Source organism: Cherax quadricarinatus, chromosome 53, assembly GCF_038502225.1.
Source record: "Cherax quadricarinatus isolate ZL_2023a chromosome 53, ASM3850222v1, whole genome shotgun sequence".
Lineage (NCBI taxonomy): Eukaryota > Metazoa > Arthropoda > Malacostraca > Decapoda > Parastacidae > Cherax > Cherax quadricarinatus.
Genome location: NC_091344.1, coordinates 12,690,779 through 12,709,484, shown reverse-complemented (window position 1 = coordinate 12,709,484; position 18,706 = coordinate 12,690,779). Strand labels below are relative to the sequence as shown.

The following is an 18,706-nucleotide window of genomic DNA, read 5'->3' as shown; positions in this document are numbered from 1 at the left end:
GAGAGACTGTTGTGTGTCTCTAAATACCACACTAAACGTCTATTTACCAGGCGTTCCATCACTTTGCAAACTGCATTGGTAAGAGCAATGGGACGATAGTGGGAGGCTTCACGTCCCGTAGTGCGTGGTTTGCAGAAAGGGAGAACAATGGCAGATTTCCACAGCTGTGGAAGAACTCCTTGTGACCAAATAAGATTGTAAAGGCGTAATAGGACTGCAAGGGCTGACTGATGTAAATGTTGTAGCATACAAATATGAATGTCGTCGGGCCCAGCTGCCGATGATCGGCAAGCTGAGAGTGTTGCCTCTAGTTCTTGAAGTGTAAAATGCACATTATACTGTTCTTCTCTGAGAGAAGAAAAGTCCAAGGGTGCTAACTCTCTGGCAGACTTTGAGGAAAGAAACGAGGGGCATAGATGGAGCCCCTGAGAAATACGGACCAGATGATTGCCAATTTCATTGGCAACATCTAGTGGGTTTGCTATATCAACACCGGCAACCCGAAGAACAGGAGCCGGGTCAGGAGAATATTTACCACTCAGTTTTCGTATTTTTTTCCAGACTGCACTCATAGAGGAAGCAGAGGTGATGGTAGAGACATAATCTCGCCAGCAAGTGCATTTAGCATCACAGATGACACGGCGAGCGATCGCACGCTTCTGCTTAAAATGAAGAAGTCTCTCCGTGGTTCTATTGTACCGGTACCTGCCCCATGCAGCGCATTTCAAACGTACTGCACGAGCACAAGCAGAAGACCATCAAGGCACGCATTTCTGAGAATGCCAGCCCAAAGTTTGGGGTATAGAATGAGAAGCTGCGGTTAAAACGGAGGACGAGAAGAGGTGTAAAAGCTCATCAATGGAGGACGAAGAAGGAACCTCACTAAAAACAGTTAGTTGTGAGTAAAGGTTCCAATTTGCCTGATCAAATTGCCAGCGTGGAATATGAAGAGGTGGTGAATATGAAGGGGAAGTAAGAATGATTGGGAAATGATCACTGTCATGTAAATCTGGGAGAACAGACCAGGTGAAGTCTAATGCGGCGGAGGAAGAGCAGACGGAGAGATCGATGCAAGAGAGAGTGTGAGTCCGAGGATCAAAATGGGTGTGAGTACCTGTATTTAAAACATGGAGGGGGTTGGTGGCAAGAAAAGCCTCTAACTGAATGCAATGGGAATCACAGTGAGACCCCCCCAGAGGAAATGATGGGCATTAAAATCGCCAAGTAACAGAATCGGTGGTGGTAATGACGAAACAAGAAAGGCAATATCCGGAATAGATAATGCCCGAGAAGGAGAGAGATATAAAGAACAGAGCGTATGCCACCTATGCAAGTGGATACGGGCTGCTGTGTAATGCAGCGAAGTACGAACAAATAGCTGATGGTACGGAATATCAGTGCGTAGAAGAAGGGCACTTTCATTAAAGGTCCCATCAGGAAAAGGATCTGAAGAATACAATAAATTATAGCCTGAGATGGGAGAGATAACAGCAGAGTGTAATTTTGGTTCCTGTAAGCAAACATCAACAGGGAAAAACTGGGAGAGTAACATCTGAAGCTCACCCCGATTACCCCTGAGGCCGCGTATATTCCACTGTAAATAGGCTATGACTGGCAATGATAAAGATACTTGAAATCCGCAGGTAAGGGTTCCTACGGACTAGAGGGGTTAGAAAAGTCCACATGCGGAGGCAGCGGAAAACGTTCAAGCAGCGAAGGAACGGTGCGCTGTGAAGAAAGGAGTTGCGCAGATGGAGGAGAGGAGAGAGAAGGAACAGAGGGTGGATCAGTGTCCATTGATGGTTTGGTCTCTGCAATATATTCAGAGATTGCTTCAAGTGTTTCGGAATTCAGAGACGTCGTATGGGAGACAATATTGGAGATGGTAGGGGGAGGATGAGTAAAGATTGGAACTGTAATGGACTGTACCAAGGTAGGAGGGGCGAAAGGGTGGAGGGAACTGGAGAAGCGTGGAAGGGGACAGAAGAGGCAGAAACCTGGGAGGTGGCAGAAGAGGAAGAAACTTGGGAGGGAACAGGGGAGGTAGGTATAGTACGAGGAGGAGGGTGAACCTCTACACTTGTAACAGAGCCAGTGAGAGGGGAAGAACCCGGTACAGAGACAGGGAAGGTAAAATGAGGAGGTGGAAGAAGGGAAGGAGGGGTTAAAGGACCTTTTTTTGACTTCTGAGAAGTAGAGGGACGATTGGGAGGAGGTGTCGTACGAGGTCTCGTCGATACTGAGGCTTGTGAGGGAGAACACGAAGAAGCGAGAACAGACTGAGGCGTTGAAGTAGGGACGTCTGAGCCTAGGACAGCAAAAGAATTAGATACAGGAGTGACTATGGGAGAGGTAACCACAGAGGAGGCTGCAGAAGATGGGACCCCAGAAGTGGGGGGACGTTTTGAAACACGGGAATAAGAAACACGAGGTAGTCTCCCTTGGAGGCGGAGATGAGAAACTGCCATGGCATAAGGGAGACCTTCTGCCTCTTTGAGGTAACAGATTTCCCACTCATTTAAGTAGACTTGGCAACGGCAAGAGTACGAAGGGTGAGCCTCATGACAATTAAGGCAAGAGGGAGGTCGATTGCAAGACGTATTAGAATGGTCATCGGCACCACAGACTGGGCATTCGGCTATGGATCTGCAATATTTCGCTGGATGGCCAAATCGCCAGCAATTTCTACACTGTTGCGGTGTAGGGATCACCTTTCGAACTTGTAACCGATGTCCTGCTACATAAACTGAGGATGGGAGTTCACGGCTGTCAAAAGTTAAACGAGCCACATTGCTAGGGTATCGTCTCCGCCCGCGGGCAGGAAGAACATAAGTGTCTACCTTGAGGATTGGGAGATCTTGGAGTTCCAGCTGTTCAAGAATGTCATTGCCACATGTCTGGAAATTTTGTTGAACTATGGTATGGGGCAGAATGACGGTACCACTACAAGAATTGAGGGAATGATGTTTTTCAATAATGACAGGAACAGTATCTATATGGGAAAGAAGAGAAGGATCATGAGCTTGGGTAGCATTCTGTACAGTGATGATGCACGTACCGCTCTTAAGAGCATGAAAAGAAATATCTTTACCAACATGGCGTAGGAGTGCCTTGCCAATACTGTGGTCGGAAAGATAGGCGGTAGAGGAAGTCGGTCGTAAAGTGAAGAATTTAGTCCATTGTGCAGTCTGAAACTGAGCGTGGAAAGGGAGTGCAGGACGTGTCGATCTTTTCTGAGAAGAACGAGAAGGTGGAGAAGTATCATCAGCAGGTAATTGTCATTGGTGTTTAGGCGTGAGACCAGAGTTGGTCCGACGTGGAACGGGCTGGCGATTCGAAAATTGCCGCACCATAGAGGGAGAGGCCAGAAGCATAGTCAAATGAGAGCGGAGGTCAGATAAATCAAAGGAGTCAGTCGAGACCTCAGTACCTGAAGCGGGTGAGGAAACAGCACCGGTAAGAGGTACAGAGGCATGAGGAGTGTCCAAAGAGTGGTCCAAAGACAAGGCGGGGTCAGAACAGGGTGCAGTATCAAGAAGGGGCCCAGGGGTAGCAGGTTCATGGATTGGGTTCTCCATGGTTAGGTTACTTCTTTCTTTTTGTTTTTAAGAAAAAAAAAAGAAAGAAGAAAATAAAAAATAAAAAAAGAATAAAAAAAAGGGGGGACCGGGGAGGGATAGTTTCTAGGAGGAATGAAAGGGCCAGAAATCTCCCTCTGCGCCCAAGAGGACCTCAGCACCACAAGTAGCATAGATGCAGCATGGAACCCGTGCCATACCCTACCCATCATGCCAGTAAACCAGCAATCCGGGATAGCAACCTCACATCTGCCGAGCTACCTCGGTGGACAAAAGAGAGGGCGGCCGGATATCTGCCACAAAGCATACCTCCTTCGGCCACCACCCCCGGAATCCGAAAGGTGGCTTCCAGAGATACACTCGTCGCCTGAAAGACACCCAAAGCCACTCTCCGGGATACCGGAGAGGGATCGGGACATCCCCAGGCGATCCAGATTCCACGGCAAACTACGCCACCGCCAAGAACCTCAACGGAATGGGATGGACCCCGATACCCTTTCCCCTACCTAGGAACTAACGCGCCTGTGGGAAAAATCCCAAAGGCCAAAAAGAGGAAGGGCAAAAGGGAGGGGTGGGGAGGGGGAGGAGGAAAGGGAAAAGGGGAGGATGGGGAGGATGGGATAGGGAAGGGGGGATTGGGGGTTAATTAGGTTCGGTCTGAGGAAGGAGACCGACAGGTCTAATTCCTCAGACCAAGAGCCTCTTCACCACGCCAAGGAGCCCCCCTTGAAGAGGAACTGGAAGATAATCTGGTTTAATAAAAGAAAGGGGAGGGTAGCTCCAATTCTTTGGATGAAGAGTCCGTCACTGTCATCAAGATACAAATATTGAAGGGTTTCTTAGAGATCAGATGGTCCTGAGCTCAAATTGACTATAGATGCTTCTGCACACTCTTCATGATTGTGAAGCAGTTCGTCAAAGATTATTGTTTATGGGGCATGCTAAACCCTTATAGGTGTCATGGTACTGCCTGGGAAATGGAAGGTAATCAGGTTTGATCCAAAGAAAGGAAGGGCAGCTCTAATTCCTTTGATCATGAGTCATTCATCATGAAGGTACCCCACAACTCTGAAGAAGTGACCTATAGGTACAACTAAAGATTAACCATGTAGTAAAAAATTATGACCATGATTATGGTGAATACATGCTCTGTTCATCTGATGCAGAGCGTCTGAAAGGAATGTGGAAAGCGGTCACTATTATTCCACCTCTAGTTTTTTTTTTTAACACACTGCCAGTCTCCCACCAAGATAGGGTGACCCAAAAAAGAAACACTTTCATCACGATTCACATTATCACTGCCTTGCCAAAGGTGTGCAGATATGACAGTTCAGATCTCTCCAAACAGCAAATATCCCCACTCCTTCTTTAGAGTGTAGACACTGTACTTCCCATCTCCAGAACTTCACAAGATGGGACAAAACCTGCTGGGTCATTTAATTCAGAAATAACAAAAGTTCATTAGTTAAAGAATTGTTCACTATTGTTACAATCATGGCAAAACAATCTCATTTTTATCCACCACAGTCACCATTACTCATTAGCATCACTACTTATTGGTTGTTGCATAATTTTACATTACCGTATTTGCCATGAATGGGAGTTTTCACTTGGCCAGTCAGGCCTCACTGTAACAGCAATATGCACAATAATATTATAAATTTTTCATAACCTAATACTGAACTTTAGAACTATTAAATGCACAAATTTTATTTTATTTTTGTAATCTCACTCATACAAAAGTTTTGTCAATTCATACTGAAAACTAACCAAAAATACACTTTCTCCTCACTTAACGAAAGAGTTCTGTTCCTAAGACCACGTCGATAAAAGAATTCATCACTAAGCGAGGAGCATACTATACTGGTAGTGGGCTTGTGTCAACCATCTTCAGGTATTTTTTTAATGTCACTTTTGTACCATTTATAACATTTCTGGTGTATTTTTAAATGTTTACACAATAGTGTACTGTATATTGTAATAAACAGAATAGATGAAATCAGTTCTAATATACATTATTTAGGTTTGCATACTGGTCAGAGAGCCCGTCGTAACTCCGAGTTATCGGTAAATGAGTACGTCATTAAGTGAGGAGAGACTGTAATCTAATTAATGAATGTAGAATTTTATTTTTTTTTTGACACACTGGCCTTCTCCTAATGAGGCAGGGTGACCTGTAAAAGAAAACCTTTCACCATCATTCACATTATCACTGTCTTGCCAGAGGTGTGCAGATTTAACAGTTCAGATGCATCTCCAAATAAATATCTGAACCTCTCCTTTATAGTGTAAACACTGTACTTCCACCTCCAGGACTCAACTCTAGCTAACCGTTTTCCTGAATCCCTTCACAAAATATTACCCTGATCACACTCCAACAGCTCTTCAAGTCCCAAAAACCATTTGTCTTAACTCACTCCTATCTAACAGCGTATTGTACACTGTAAATCAAAACAGAAAAAAAAACTAAGCTAATGATATATTATGCAATAATAAGAATTACCCAATAATCTTAAACTGTCCAAATGTAGATCTACGTTCCCGTGCGTAGCGCTCCAACCTATATCTTCTCCATTTGAAAGCATGTAAAAAAACGTAGATCTATGTTCGGAGTGCTATGCACGTGAACGTAGATCTAATTTCATGTTTTTTTTTAATCACCCTAGGTTACATATGTACAGTTTTTTTTAAACATCAGCCATCTCCCATTGAGGTAGGGTGACTCAAAAAAGAAGGAACAAAAGCTTTTCTTCTTTTTCTTTCTTCTTTCTTTCAACACACCGGCCGTATCCCACCGAGGCGGGGTGGCCCAAAAGAAAAAACGAAAGTTTCTCCTTTTACATTTAGTAATATATACAGGAGAAGGGGTTACTAGCCCCTTGCTTCTGGTATTTTAGTCACTTCTTACAACATGCATGGCTTACTGAGGAAGGATTCTTCTCCACTCCCCCATGGAATGTACAGTTCATGCATGTATAAAATACACAGTGTTGTAATCATACACATAAATCAGGATTTTTCTTATGTACATATACATGCATAATAATATACAGTACATCAAACTCAATTGTTGTGTGTAAAGAACCATATAAAAAAAATTTGTCAAGCACTGCTCAACTACACTTTTGACAGTGCCTTTACAACACCGCTTATCCACCTGGTGAAGTCTTTCCGTACTGTTGGCTCAAGCTGAAGTATCTGTGTGGGTAAATATTTATATTAATATAAAGGTAAACACACGAGAAAAAAAAGACAAAAACATGGCATAAAAAAGAGTTAATGTTGAAAGTACAGCATACTGATTAGACTTTTTTTTTCCAATAAACCAACCATATCCCACAGAGGTAGGGTGACGTAAAAAGAAAAACTAAAGTTTTTCTTTTTACGTCACCCTAGATTTAAAAAGAAAAACTAAAGTTTTTCTTTTTAAATCTAGTAATTTATATAAAAGGGGTTACTAGCCTCTTGACTGAGAAGACTTCTCTTCGTAAAAGTCAAAGCAAGTGTTACTATAAATCATACTAAATTCTGAGCAAATACGATTTTGGCATTGGACTTTTAATAACAAAGAACCCCTTTGTATTCATGGCTGTGAGGGGTGTGAGGAGGAGGGTAATTTAAAAAAAAAAAATAAAAAAGTTCACAGACAGGAAGCAGAGTGTATCCATAAATGGGGTTAAATCCGAGTGGGGATCTGTAACAAGTGGCGTTCCACAGGGATCACTCTTGGGCCTGTTGTTGTTTATAATATATATCAATGATTTTGATGAGGGAACTACTAGTGAAATGAGCAAATTCGCCGATGACACAAAGATTGGTAGGATAATTGACTCAAACGTAGATATCAGGGAACTTCAGGAGGATTTAGACAAACTCAATACCTGGTCAGAAAAGTGGCAGATGCAGTTCAATGTATATAAATGCAAGGTTCTGAAGCTCGGGAGTGTCCACAACCCTAGCACTTACAAGTTAAATAATGTAAAACTTAGCCATACAGATTGCAAAAAGGACTTGGGGGTTATGATAAGCAGCAACCTTAAACCAAGACAGCAATGCCTAAGTGTACGAAATAGGGCAAACAGATTACTGGGATTTATATCAAGAAGTGTAAGCAACATTCTATTCAAGACTGATGGACTGACCACATCGACGTGTACTTAAAGACTTGCCTAGTATGGGCCAACAGGCCTGTTGCAGTGTTCCTCATTTCTTATGTTCTTATGTGTCATCTAGAGTCAACATGTCTGAATTTTGTTTGTCTAGGAGTGACTCTCAGCAACATACTGCTTCAGTGTGTGAACCCTATCACGTACATTAAAACTTAAGGCATATACTCAATCAACCCCACCTAATGAATAATAGAATGATATTCAAGGAAGCACAAAAAATAAAATTATACCATAAAAGCAGTTAGGTGGACTTGGAGTCCTGGGGGTGGGAAGTACAGTGCCTGCACTCTAAAGGAGTGGTGGGGAATTTGTGCTGTTTGGAGGGGAATCTGAACTATAATATCTACATGCCTCTGACAAGACAGTGATGGTGTGAATGATGGGGAAAGTGTTTCTTTATTGGTGGGAGATGGCCAGTGTGTTAAACACTAAAATATTTTCATAGTAAACAAATAAATACACACAGCATAGCCAACATAAAGCTATTTCTACTCCAATACTATATCCCTACTTGTTGTATAAATGTAAAATAAAGACTTAAGAAGTTTGTACACTAGTATGACAGTTGGTTTTTTCTTTATGTCTCAGTGGGTAAATTTTACAAACTTTTACTTACATTTATTTTTTACAAATCTTCATTTCCTGTTTCTTAATATTTACTACTTAAATATTTCCTTTCCAATCTAGGCCTGGTCTTAGACTGGGCCACAGGTGAGATGATCCCCAAAACTACAGTGGTATAGTGATTCAGAAGCAATGAAATGCGTTACATGTTTGCCTGGTAATAATGTACATCAGCTATCCAAAAATTACAAAAACAAGAATAATAATCAAAGATTCTGTCATGACTTGTTAATATCATTTCTCTATCCCACCAAAAAATATTTAAGAGAGAATCTGCAAGAGCTATGCATTTATGAGTGTCATTATCTTTACAGTGTCATTATCTTTAGTGTCATTATCTTTACAGTGTCATTATCTTTACCTGTATTGCACAAATTCTCTTAAGTATTGTGAACACTGATTTTTTTTGCATATGCCTTACATTTGTACACTGCTCCAGACCCTGTTTGCTGCCTACTTGTCTGTGACAGAGAGCATGTAGATAGGCAAGACTGCTTAAAAGTCTAAGTTATTGCATTAAAGAATGACAAAAATTTTATGGAGACAGTACTGAAATGGAACAGACTGAAACAAAATAATATTCTAATTGTCCAGGATGAACCATTAGGTGTGAATAAGTGTGTGAAAATGCTGCTGACAGCCTTGATAAAATCAAAAGATCCACTTCAAAAATGTGCTTTATAAATAGGAAATATTCTACAACAGCCATTCTACTACACAGCAATATATATAGCAGTTGCAGAGATACAAAAAATGTGATATGAAACATTACAAATAAAACATACTTTCTTCTTTTCTTCATGTTGAATGATTAAATTGATAAATTTTTGCTTGAAGTTCCACAACTCTTGATCCAAAGAAATGTAGCGATCTGCAAGATCTGGCTTCAACCATGCTATAGGCAAGGTTCTAAGGCTACCAGGATTGCCAAAAAGACTTGTCTCCAGCACTGCACAATTCATTGTCCTTGAACAAGAAAAAAGATACAAGGTAAGAATATGTGTACAGGAGGGCCCTGCTTTACAGCATTTCACTAATACATTTATTCAGACTTCCTACAATAAATATATTCACCACTCTCTAGAAGCTAATGATTAAAATATTTTTAGGTAAGTAATGTGTTCACTGTTTATCCATATTTTAGGCCTAGCAATATTACTCATTTAATATATGATAGTGTAAACATGTTATCCAATTCTTATATTCATTTGAAAGTGAAAAAAAAAAGCTGATTCACTTTACAATGATTTTCACTTTATACCAGTAGTCTGAAACCTAACCTGCTGTATAAGCAGGGCCCTCCTATAATATTAACAATGCAGCACAGTATTTCCAAGCTGAAAAGCTTGGAAATACTTGGCACAAGCTACGACAAAAGTAGATTTTTTTTTTTTAACACAGGCCATTTACCACCAAGTCAGGGTGACAAAATAGAAATGCGTTCATAAAATTTTTTCCTGTTTAAAACTTTAGATTTTTTTCGACACATTGGCTGTCTCCCACCAAGACAGGGTGACTCAAAAAATGGAAGAAACAAATTTAGGAGAAAATGCTGCAAAATGGCTCCCAGAGCAAGGAAACACTGAAAAATTCCCAAATAGGTTGATCCGAGTTCAAGAGTAGATGTGATAACTACGTATAAAATCATAAAACGATGAAAATATTTAAACCATGAAACAGGTGGGGTTTAAACCCATGACGAGTGAGTCCTAAAACTTCAAGCCAGTGCATAAACCACTAGACCGTAGTTTGTTTTGCAGTCATGTTACTACAAAAACATTTACACAAATCTTTACTCACCATCAAAAGAGGACGCAGGGCAAAACTAGAACATGTAAAAGAGGGAGGGCAAATAGGCTACTATATAACATTTTTCCAAAACAATGGTAGATTGCTCCTGTAATGTAGCTAATTAAAAGGTATATTATATATAAAAAAGTATAGTTATCAGTGGAAAAGGGAACTGGTAAACCTGTAATTCATACATGTGTTAATAATATAAAACTTGGTTTTGATTTTATTGTGAATAGGTTCAAAGTGGTCCATTTGTGGTTAGAGACGAATGGTTTTTGGGACTTGATAAGCTGCTGGAAAGTGAGCAGGGTAACATTTTGTGAAAGGATTCAGGGAAACAGGTTAGCCGGACTGGAGTCCTGGAGGTGGGAAGTACAATGCCTGCACTTTAAAAGAGGAGTTTGGGATATTGGCTGTTTAGAATGGCATCTAAATTGCTATATCTAGGTGCCTCTGTAAAGACAGTGATTTTGTGTGAATAAAGGTGAAAGTGTTGAATGATGGTTAAAGTGTTTCTTTCTTTTTTTGGGTCACCTTGCCTCAGTGGGAGACGGCCAATGTTTTGAAAAAAAAAAAAGTTAACACTTCCCATCCATATACATTAGACCACATTAAAAACCAATAATTAAAACTGACCTAGGTAGTAGGTTGACAGACAGTACCCACCCAGGAAGGTACTATTGTCCTGCCAAGTAGAGGCAGTGGAGATGTCCTGTCTAAGGGCAATGTGTGGTGTAAATATGCAGAAAATTCGGAGTGTGGAAATTAGGAGGAGGTGTGGAGTTAATAAAAGTATTAGTCAGAAGGCTGAAGAGGGGTTGTTGAGGTGGTTTGGTCATTTAGAGAGAATGGATCAGAGTAGAATGACATGGAGAGCATTTAAATCTGTAGGGGAAGGAAGGCGGGGTAGGGGTCGTCCTCGAAAAGGTTGGAAGGAAGGGGTACGGGAGGTTTTGTGGGCGAGGGGCTTGGACTTCCAGCAGGAGTGCATGAGCGTGTTTGATAGGAGTGAATGGAGACGAATGGTATTTGGGACCTGAAGATCTGTTTGAGTGTGAGCAGGGTAATATTTAGTGAAGGGATTCAGGGAAACCGGTTAGTTTTATATAGCCGGACTTGAGTCCTGGAAATGGGAAGTACAATGCCTGCACTCTAAAGGAAGGCTTCGGGATATTAGCAATTTGGAGGGATATGTTGTGTATCTTTATACGTATATGCTTCTAAACTGTTGTGTTCTGAGCACCTCTGCAAAAACAGTGATTATGTGTGAGTGAGGTGAAAGTGTTGAATGATGATGAAAGTATTTTCTTTTTGGGGATTTTCTTTCTTTTTGGGTCACCCTGCCTTGGTGGGAGACGGCCGACTTGTTGAAAAAAAAAAAAAAAAAAAAGGTTTGCTGGAGTCTTTTTTTTTTCTGTCTAATAAACACATGGGATACCAGGTATATCTTGCTACTTCTACTTACATACTACACATGCATGTACGTACATACATATTTACACGTCCATCTGGGTTTTCTTCTGTTGTCTTAATAGTTCTTGTTCTTTATTTCCTCCTGTCTCCAAGAGGAAGTGGAAAAAGTTCTTCCTCTGTAAACCATGCGTGTCATAAGGTGACTAAAATGCCAGGAGCAAGGGGCTAGTAACCAATTTTGAACTTAAACAGAGAAACTTCTGTTTTTCTTTTTAGGTCACCCTGTCTCAGTGGGTTATGGCCAGTATGTTGAAGGAAAAAATAACTGACCAATTTTTTGTATATATACAATACATAGCTATCTATCCCTATACATCATAATATGGTATATTAAATTTTCAGTGCAAACCCCAAAAAAGTTTAACTTACATTCTACTGAGGCAAGAGAATTGTGGATTCCTTGCAGTGACCACTTGTTCTCTGGCTACATCAAGGCCTTTCTGCAACATGGCAACTTGCTTGTGCAAGTATTCCCCAGTTACTGCTTCAGCTGTGTGCTCCTCCTGTGACTGTTGTTTAGCAGCAACAGGAAGCAGCCGAGAGAGGGTCACCAGGGGTAAGGGCAGCTGACCTGCTGCCTTCTGCTCCTCATGTTTCTTGGTGAAAGCTTGCAGGTATTGCTGCACATAGGAAATAGGTTAAAAAAATTAAGGTTTCATAGTCCATATGAATGGATAAAAGTTGGGGAAGGCAGGAAAGCAGAAAAGCGGGAAGAGAAGAGTAAAGAGATGAATAAAGAAAGAGGCTGAAGTGAACTGGTAGCAAATGTTTTATAAAAATTCTCAGGCATCATAACTGCTATCAATGCCAGGAAAAAATCCAATCCAATAGATAAATAGATATTAAATTAGAGACAACATATTTTTTCAAAGCATGACCTGGAAAATGATAAAAGGAAAACTGACTACATTAAAAAATAAAAAATGAAAGGCAATATAAGGCAGTATTTCAGAGAAAATAAATGGTATGGGATAATATAAGGATCAGATACACTCAAAATATACAAAGTCATGAAATATACTGTACTTCTTGATCCATGAAGTTATGTCTGATAACTTACACTATATTTTTGGCAAGGTTACCTGATCAGTGAGTGCCAGATGGTATTCCAGTGTTACTGGTGGGCCTAGCTCCCAGAACAGTGACATCATGTAAGGCATCAGTATTCTGTTTTCCATGAGACTGACTCCTGATATGCGAGATGCTTATGAATTTGCTACCTTTCATTGTGCCAAAATGAGCAGCAAATGTTCACTTAAAGAAAATGCTATTTATAACATTATTACACACTGGTATGTATATTGTCACTTACCTATGATTTTCTTGTAAATACTCGTATATGATTTAAGCATAAGATGAAGTAGACGAATTCATGGCAACTCAATGACTATTATGAAACTGCACATTAAAGCAAGAGATAATTCTACTTTAAATAAATATGCAAATGTCATGGTATTATTGACCATCACTTCCCTGCAACAAGGATCATCATCTGAATGTCATCTGTCTCCCTCACAGAAGAAGGGAAGAATAGCTCCAATTCTCTGGATCAAGAGTTTTTTCACCAGCATCAAGGTACTCTCCCCCGTGAAGAGTAGGGATAAGAGAGAAATGGAGAATCACTGATCATGTCCGGGCAGACATAGTGCTACATTCCCACACCGAACTATGAAAATATGAGTAGAGTGAGAGGCTCCCAAGCCAAGGAATTGAATTTATCAAATTCAAATTGTCTATAACCAGGTACAATTTATAATATGTCTTTAGCAATATTGGGATACTTCTACTGCCACCTTAGTCTTGAACTGCTTTTGAAAAAGGGAGGACATAATTCCAACAATGGACAAACTTTAGCCTTAAATCAGGCTGAAGCTTGCCTGAAATACTCTGTATAATCATGGGCCTTCTGCAAGCTCAACCAAATGTCACTCATCTCTATACAAACATTGTATAATGTGGAAATAAATCTCTTACTCTGACTTGTGTGACTAATGGTCAAAAGAACACTACCTTTCTGGAAACTGACATCAACATATTTTTGTTAGTAAATTTACAAAGTAGCATTACAGTGCTGGCATGTATACTTACCATTCTTTTATTGTAGCTAACATCTTTTTGGGTAATTATTGAACTGATACTCTGCAGGACATTCAGAATATCTGCAATTTTTCCTCTCTCAATATCCAGGGCAATGTTGATCCAATTGTACCGAGCCACTTGTGATACCAGTTCATCCATCACCTGTAGAGTTTTTAAATATACACTACAGGTACAATATTCCAAAAGATTTCATTGATACAAAAAGTGTCTTTCATTGGTACCGTGCTCCAACGGTCCACATGTTTTGCATTCATGAATTTGCCTTTCCATAAGCTTTATTTTTATATCCTACTGTCTGTTATCTACAAGAGTAGTGATAAATTGATTGAAAAGAGAAATAAAATACTAGTTAGTCTTGAGGGTGATCAGCGAGTGTGCTAGTATACATATAAAATAAAAGGGAGAGGGGGTACTGCAAAAATTAGAGTACCATGTGTTATGAATATTACTTGAATATTTAAGGAGAAATATAGCTACTACAGTGAGTGTGATTTTGCCCTTAATGCACCCAACAAGTATGAGTCTGTATAGCTGATAAAAACAAAAGCAGTCATTAGAAGCCTTATTAAGACTAAATTTTGCTGGCACAGCAGGCTTTATCAGACTGATAAAGCCTGTGGTGCAGGCAAGATGCAGTCTTAATAAAGTTTCCAACTGCTGCTCGTGTTTTTTATCAACTTCAATTTGTCTTTATTTCCACAAATCTGTTATTACAAATATGACTTTAGTAATTGGTAGGTACACAACATATATGAATTTCAACCCCTCAAAAGTACAAACATTCAACCCCTCAAAGGTATATGCATTCAACCCCTTAAAAGAATAAATATTCTAGTTCCATGCAAGATTTTATTACACTCAATATATTGCTTTAAGTAGTACAACTTCAGCAAATCATAAAAAGGTAATGGATTTCATTTTTTAATATTTTTTATGTAGCTATATTAAGTTTTGCATACTTTATAATCCTTTAAATAAAATAAATAAATAAAAAAGACACAAGCAAAGCTGTTACAGATACAGTATACCACTGTCTCAAAAGATTTTAAATGGTATGTAAATCTTACAGTCTTCTACATACATTCAGTATCTTCTTTCTTTCTTTCAACACACCAGCCGTATCCCACCAAGGCAGGGTGACCCAAAAGGAAAACCGTAAGTTTCTCCTTTTTTTTTTTTTAACAAGTCGGCCGTCTCCCACCAAGGCAGGGCAACCCAAAAAGAAAATCCCCAAAAAGAAAATACAGTGGACCCCCGGTTTACAATATTATTTCATTCCAGAAGTATGTTCAGGTGCCAGTACTGACCGAATTTGTTCCCATAAGGAATATTGTGAATTAGATTAGTCCATTTCAGACCCCCAAACATACACATACAAACGCACTTACATAAGTACACTTACATAATTGGTCGCATTGGGAGCTGATCGTAAACCGGGGGTCCACTGTACTTTCATCATCATTGAACACTTCCACCTCACTCACACATAATCACTGTTTTTGCAGAGGTGCTCAGAACACGACAGTTGAGAAGCATATACATATAAAGATACACAACATATCCCTCCAAACTGCTAATATCCCGAAACCCCTCCTTTAGAGTGCAGGCATTGTACTTCCCACTTCTAGGACTCAAGTCCGGCTATATAAAAATAACTGGTTTCCCTGAATCCTTTCACTAAATATTACCCTGCTCACACTCCACCAGATCGTCAGGTCCCAAATACCATTCGTCTCCATTCACTCCCATCAAACACGCTCATGCATGCCTGCTGGAAGTTCAAGCCCCTCGCCCACAAAACCTCCCTTACCCCTTCCTTCCAACCTTTTCGAGGACGACCCCTACCCTGCCTTCCTTCCCCTCCAGATTTAAATGTTCTCCATGTCATTCTACTTTGATCCATTCTCTCTAAATAACCAAACCACCTCAACAACTCCTCTTCAGCCCTCTGACTAATACTTTTAACTCCACACCTCCTAATTTCCACACTCCGAATTTTCTGCATAATATTTACACCACACATTGCCCTTAGACAGGACATCTCCACTGCCTCCAACTGCCTCCTCAATGCTGCATTCACAATCCAAGCTTCACACCCTTATAAGAGTGTTTCTCCTTATAAATTTAATAATATATACAGGAGAAAGGGTTACCTGCCCCTTGTTCCCAGCATTGTGGTCACCTCTTACGACACACATGGCTCATGGAGGAAGAATTCCGTTCCACTTCCCCATGGAGATAAAAGGAAATGAACAAGAAGAAGAACTAGTAAGAAAATAGAAGAAAACCCAGAGGGGCATGTGTATATATATGCTTATCTATGCATTTGCAGTGTTACCTAAGTGTAAGTAGAAGTAGCAAGACATACCTGAAATCTTGCATGTTTATGAGACAGAAAAAAGACACCAGCAATCCTACCAGTGTAAAACAATTACAGACTTCCATTTCCCACTCACTTGGCAGGACAATAGTATCTCCCTGAGCGGTTGCTGTCTACCAACCTACTACTTAGGACATTCAGTATACATTTGTTATTTTCCTGTAGTGCTTCACAGCTTTTAATCCTGTAATATTTTATTCCCGATTTATAAGGCCTGGTCCAAGGCTGGCAGTGAATCTTTGGAATTATTAACAGAAAACAGTGGAACCTATCAGCAACTATTTTGGCAGAAAAACAAGAAGCCAATTTCCTAGTAAGTAAATTAAAGTATCACCTCATAGATGACTTGTGAATCTTACTTTTCTCATAACTTACAAGTTTTTGCTTATCGAGAAAATATTCCTGTCGCTGGCGCTTAAGCTGATAGTTTCCAGAGATAGTTTTTGTACTCTCCAGCTGTGCCACCTCTGTTATAAGAGACTGCATCACTTGCTGCTGCTGCTGTTTTTCCCATTCTACAGCTTTGCGAGATTCACTGGCCTCTCGAGCTTGTTGCCTAAAATTATTTTACAATATTATCTTATAAGAAATCATCAATTAAAGCAGAGCATATTGATAAGACATTTATTCCAAATCTAGACATGTGTGCATTTTCACACAATACCGTACGCTATGAAGATGTGTGTTATTTTAAATAATTCTTTCTTTCATACATAATGGTTCATCAAAATAAAAGAAAGGTTGTATCTTAATTTTTCTGTGATTGTAGTAGAGTAAGTAGTAATAAGTATTCTGTTATTAACAACGAAACTGTACATCACCCAAAAATTTGTACAAATATACTTCCCATAAATCTGCATGTACAGTGGACCCTCGACCAACGATGGCATCGTATAACGTTAAATCCGACTAGCGATACATTTTAATGCAAAAATTTTGCCTCGACTAGAGCTAAAAAACTCAACCAACGTGATTCGTTCCGTTTGAGACACATCCACGTGTGGCCTGAGCGCGCCTCACTTGTCCCGTGGGTGCCAGTGTTTACAAGCCAGCCACTGCGGTCGCATACAAACATACAATCAGAACATTTCATATTATCACAGCGTTTTTAGTGATTGCACCTGCAAAATTAGTCACCATGGGCCCCAAGAAAGCTTCTATTGCCAACCATGTGATAAAAAGGGTGAGAATTAGTATGAAAATTAAGAAGATTTTGAAGGGTTTGGGGCTAACCCTGAGTTGCCTGTGCCAGTTGTGGAATCCATTGTGCCTACTTCAAAGATTAAGGAAATGTGTGGAAAGTGGGTTGAACTGCAAACCTTTATGGATGAAAATCACCCTAACACAGCTATTGCAAGCCATGCTGGTGACCATTACAATGACAATCTTATGGCCCATTTTAGACAAATCTTAAAGGAATGGGAGGTACAGAGCTCTATGGACAGATATGTTGTGCAACAGAGGTCCAGTGACTCTCAAGCTGGTCCTAGTGGCATTAAAAGAAGAAGGGAAGTAACCCTGGAAAAGGACTTGACACCTCAAGTCCTAATGGAAGGAGATTCCCCTTCTAAACACTAAAACCATCCAAACTCTACCCTCCTCCCATCCCATCAATCATCACCAGATCTTCAATAAAGGTAAGTGTCATGTAATTGTACATGTCTTCTTCAGTTTGTGTGTATTAAAATTAATATTTCATGTGGTAAAAAAAAATTTTTTTTCAATACTTTGGGGTGTCAGGAACGGATTAATTTGATTTCCATTATTTCTTATAGGGAAAATTAACTCGACTAACGATGAGCTCTCAGGAACGGATTAATATCGCTGGTCGAGGGTCCACTGTATCTTCAAATTATTCAACTAGCCAATTGCTTCCCCCTCTCATGTCCTCAGAAGTACTGTATATGTAGTGGGTGCTCTATTAGCTTTGATAAAGGGGGCAGAGGGATGGAGTGCTTGAATGAGTGGCCACTTAAGATCTAAGATTAAGGGTTGACTTTTTATTTTTGCTAGTTCAATAGAACATGTAATTTTGAGCATTTTCATGCTAGACATCAATTTAGTTTATTAAAACAACTAAAGTACTACTCCATTTTATCTACTGTGGTGTTATCTACAAACTTTGCTCCATGATCCATGACTTACACATGCAACTATATCACTGTATGACCCTTAGGTTTAGCACTTAAATTGATTATAATAATAATATGCTCTTATATCACCTCATGAACATGCTGCATTGTGTATGTCAGTTGGCTGGTCAGTATAACTGGTCTAAAATAGTGTATAATGCTTGAATAATACTAGAGTAATCTATGTCTAGAAACAGTGTGTCATTGGTGTCTGGTATACACCCACATTTTTAAAGTGAAATACTGAGCTTCATACTGGTAAAGTCACCATCACAAGCTTTTCACAAAACATATGTCTTGTGGGTAATGAAGGGGTACAGTATACAGAAAATAAAATTTGTTACTTGAGTCACAAGTCACAATGTGGTGGCCACAGGATAGGAACAGGAGGAACATGAGGACATGAATGAATACAGTAGCAGATAAATAACAAAAAGGCACAATACCATGACTGGA

At 39.9% G+C, this 18,706-nt stretch overlaps 1 protein-coding gene across 3 annotated transcripts in view; it reads right to left on the bottom strand.

The window, feature by feature from the left end:
- Positions 1-5,277: 5,277 nt before the first annotated feature.
- The window catches only part of LOC128692401 (HAUS augmin-like complex subunit 3), a 43,531-nt gene continuing 30,102 nt past the window's right edge, over positions 5,278-18,706 (bottom strand). For all 3 annotated transcript variants that reach the window (XM_053781560.2, XM_070096326.1, XM_053781559.2), the window contains 5 exons: positions 16,494-16,674; positions 13,727-13,879; positions 12,008-12,258; positions 9,157-9,337; positions 5,278-6,776 (listed from right to left, as the gene is read on the bottom strand). In XM_053781560.2, the coding sequence (XP_053637535.2) occupies positions 6,696-6,776; positions 9,157-9,337; positions 12,008-12,258; positions 13,727-13,879; positions 16,494-16,674 (847 nt within the window). In that variant the 3' untranslated portion in view covers positions 5,278-6,695. The remainder of the gene's footprint in view (positions 6,777-9,156; positions 9,338-12,007; positions 12,259-13,726; positions 13,880-16,493; positions 16,675-18,706) is intronic.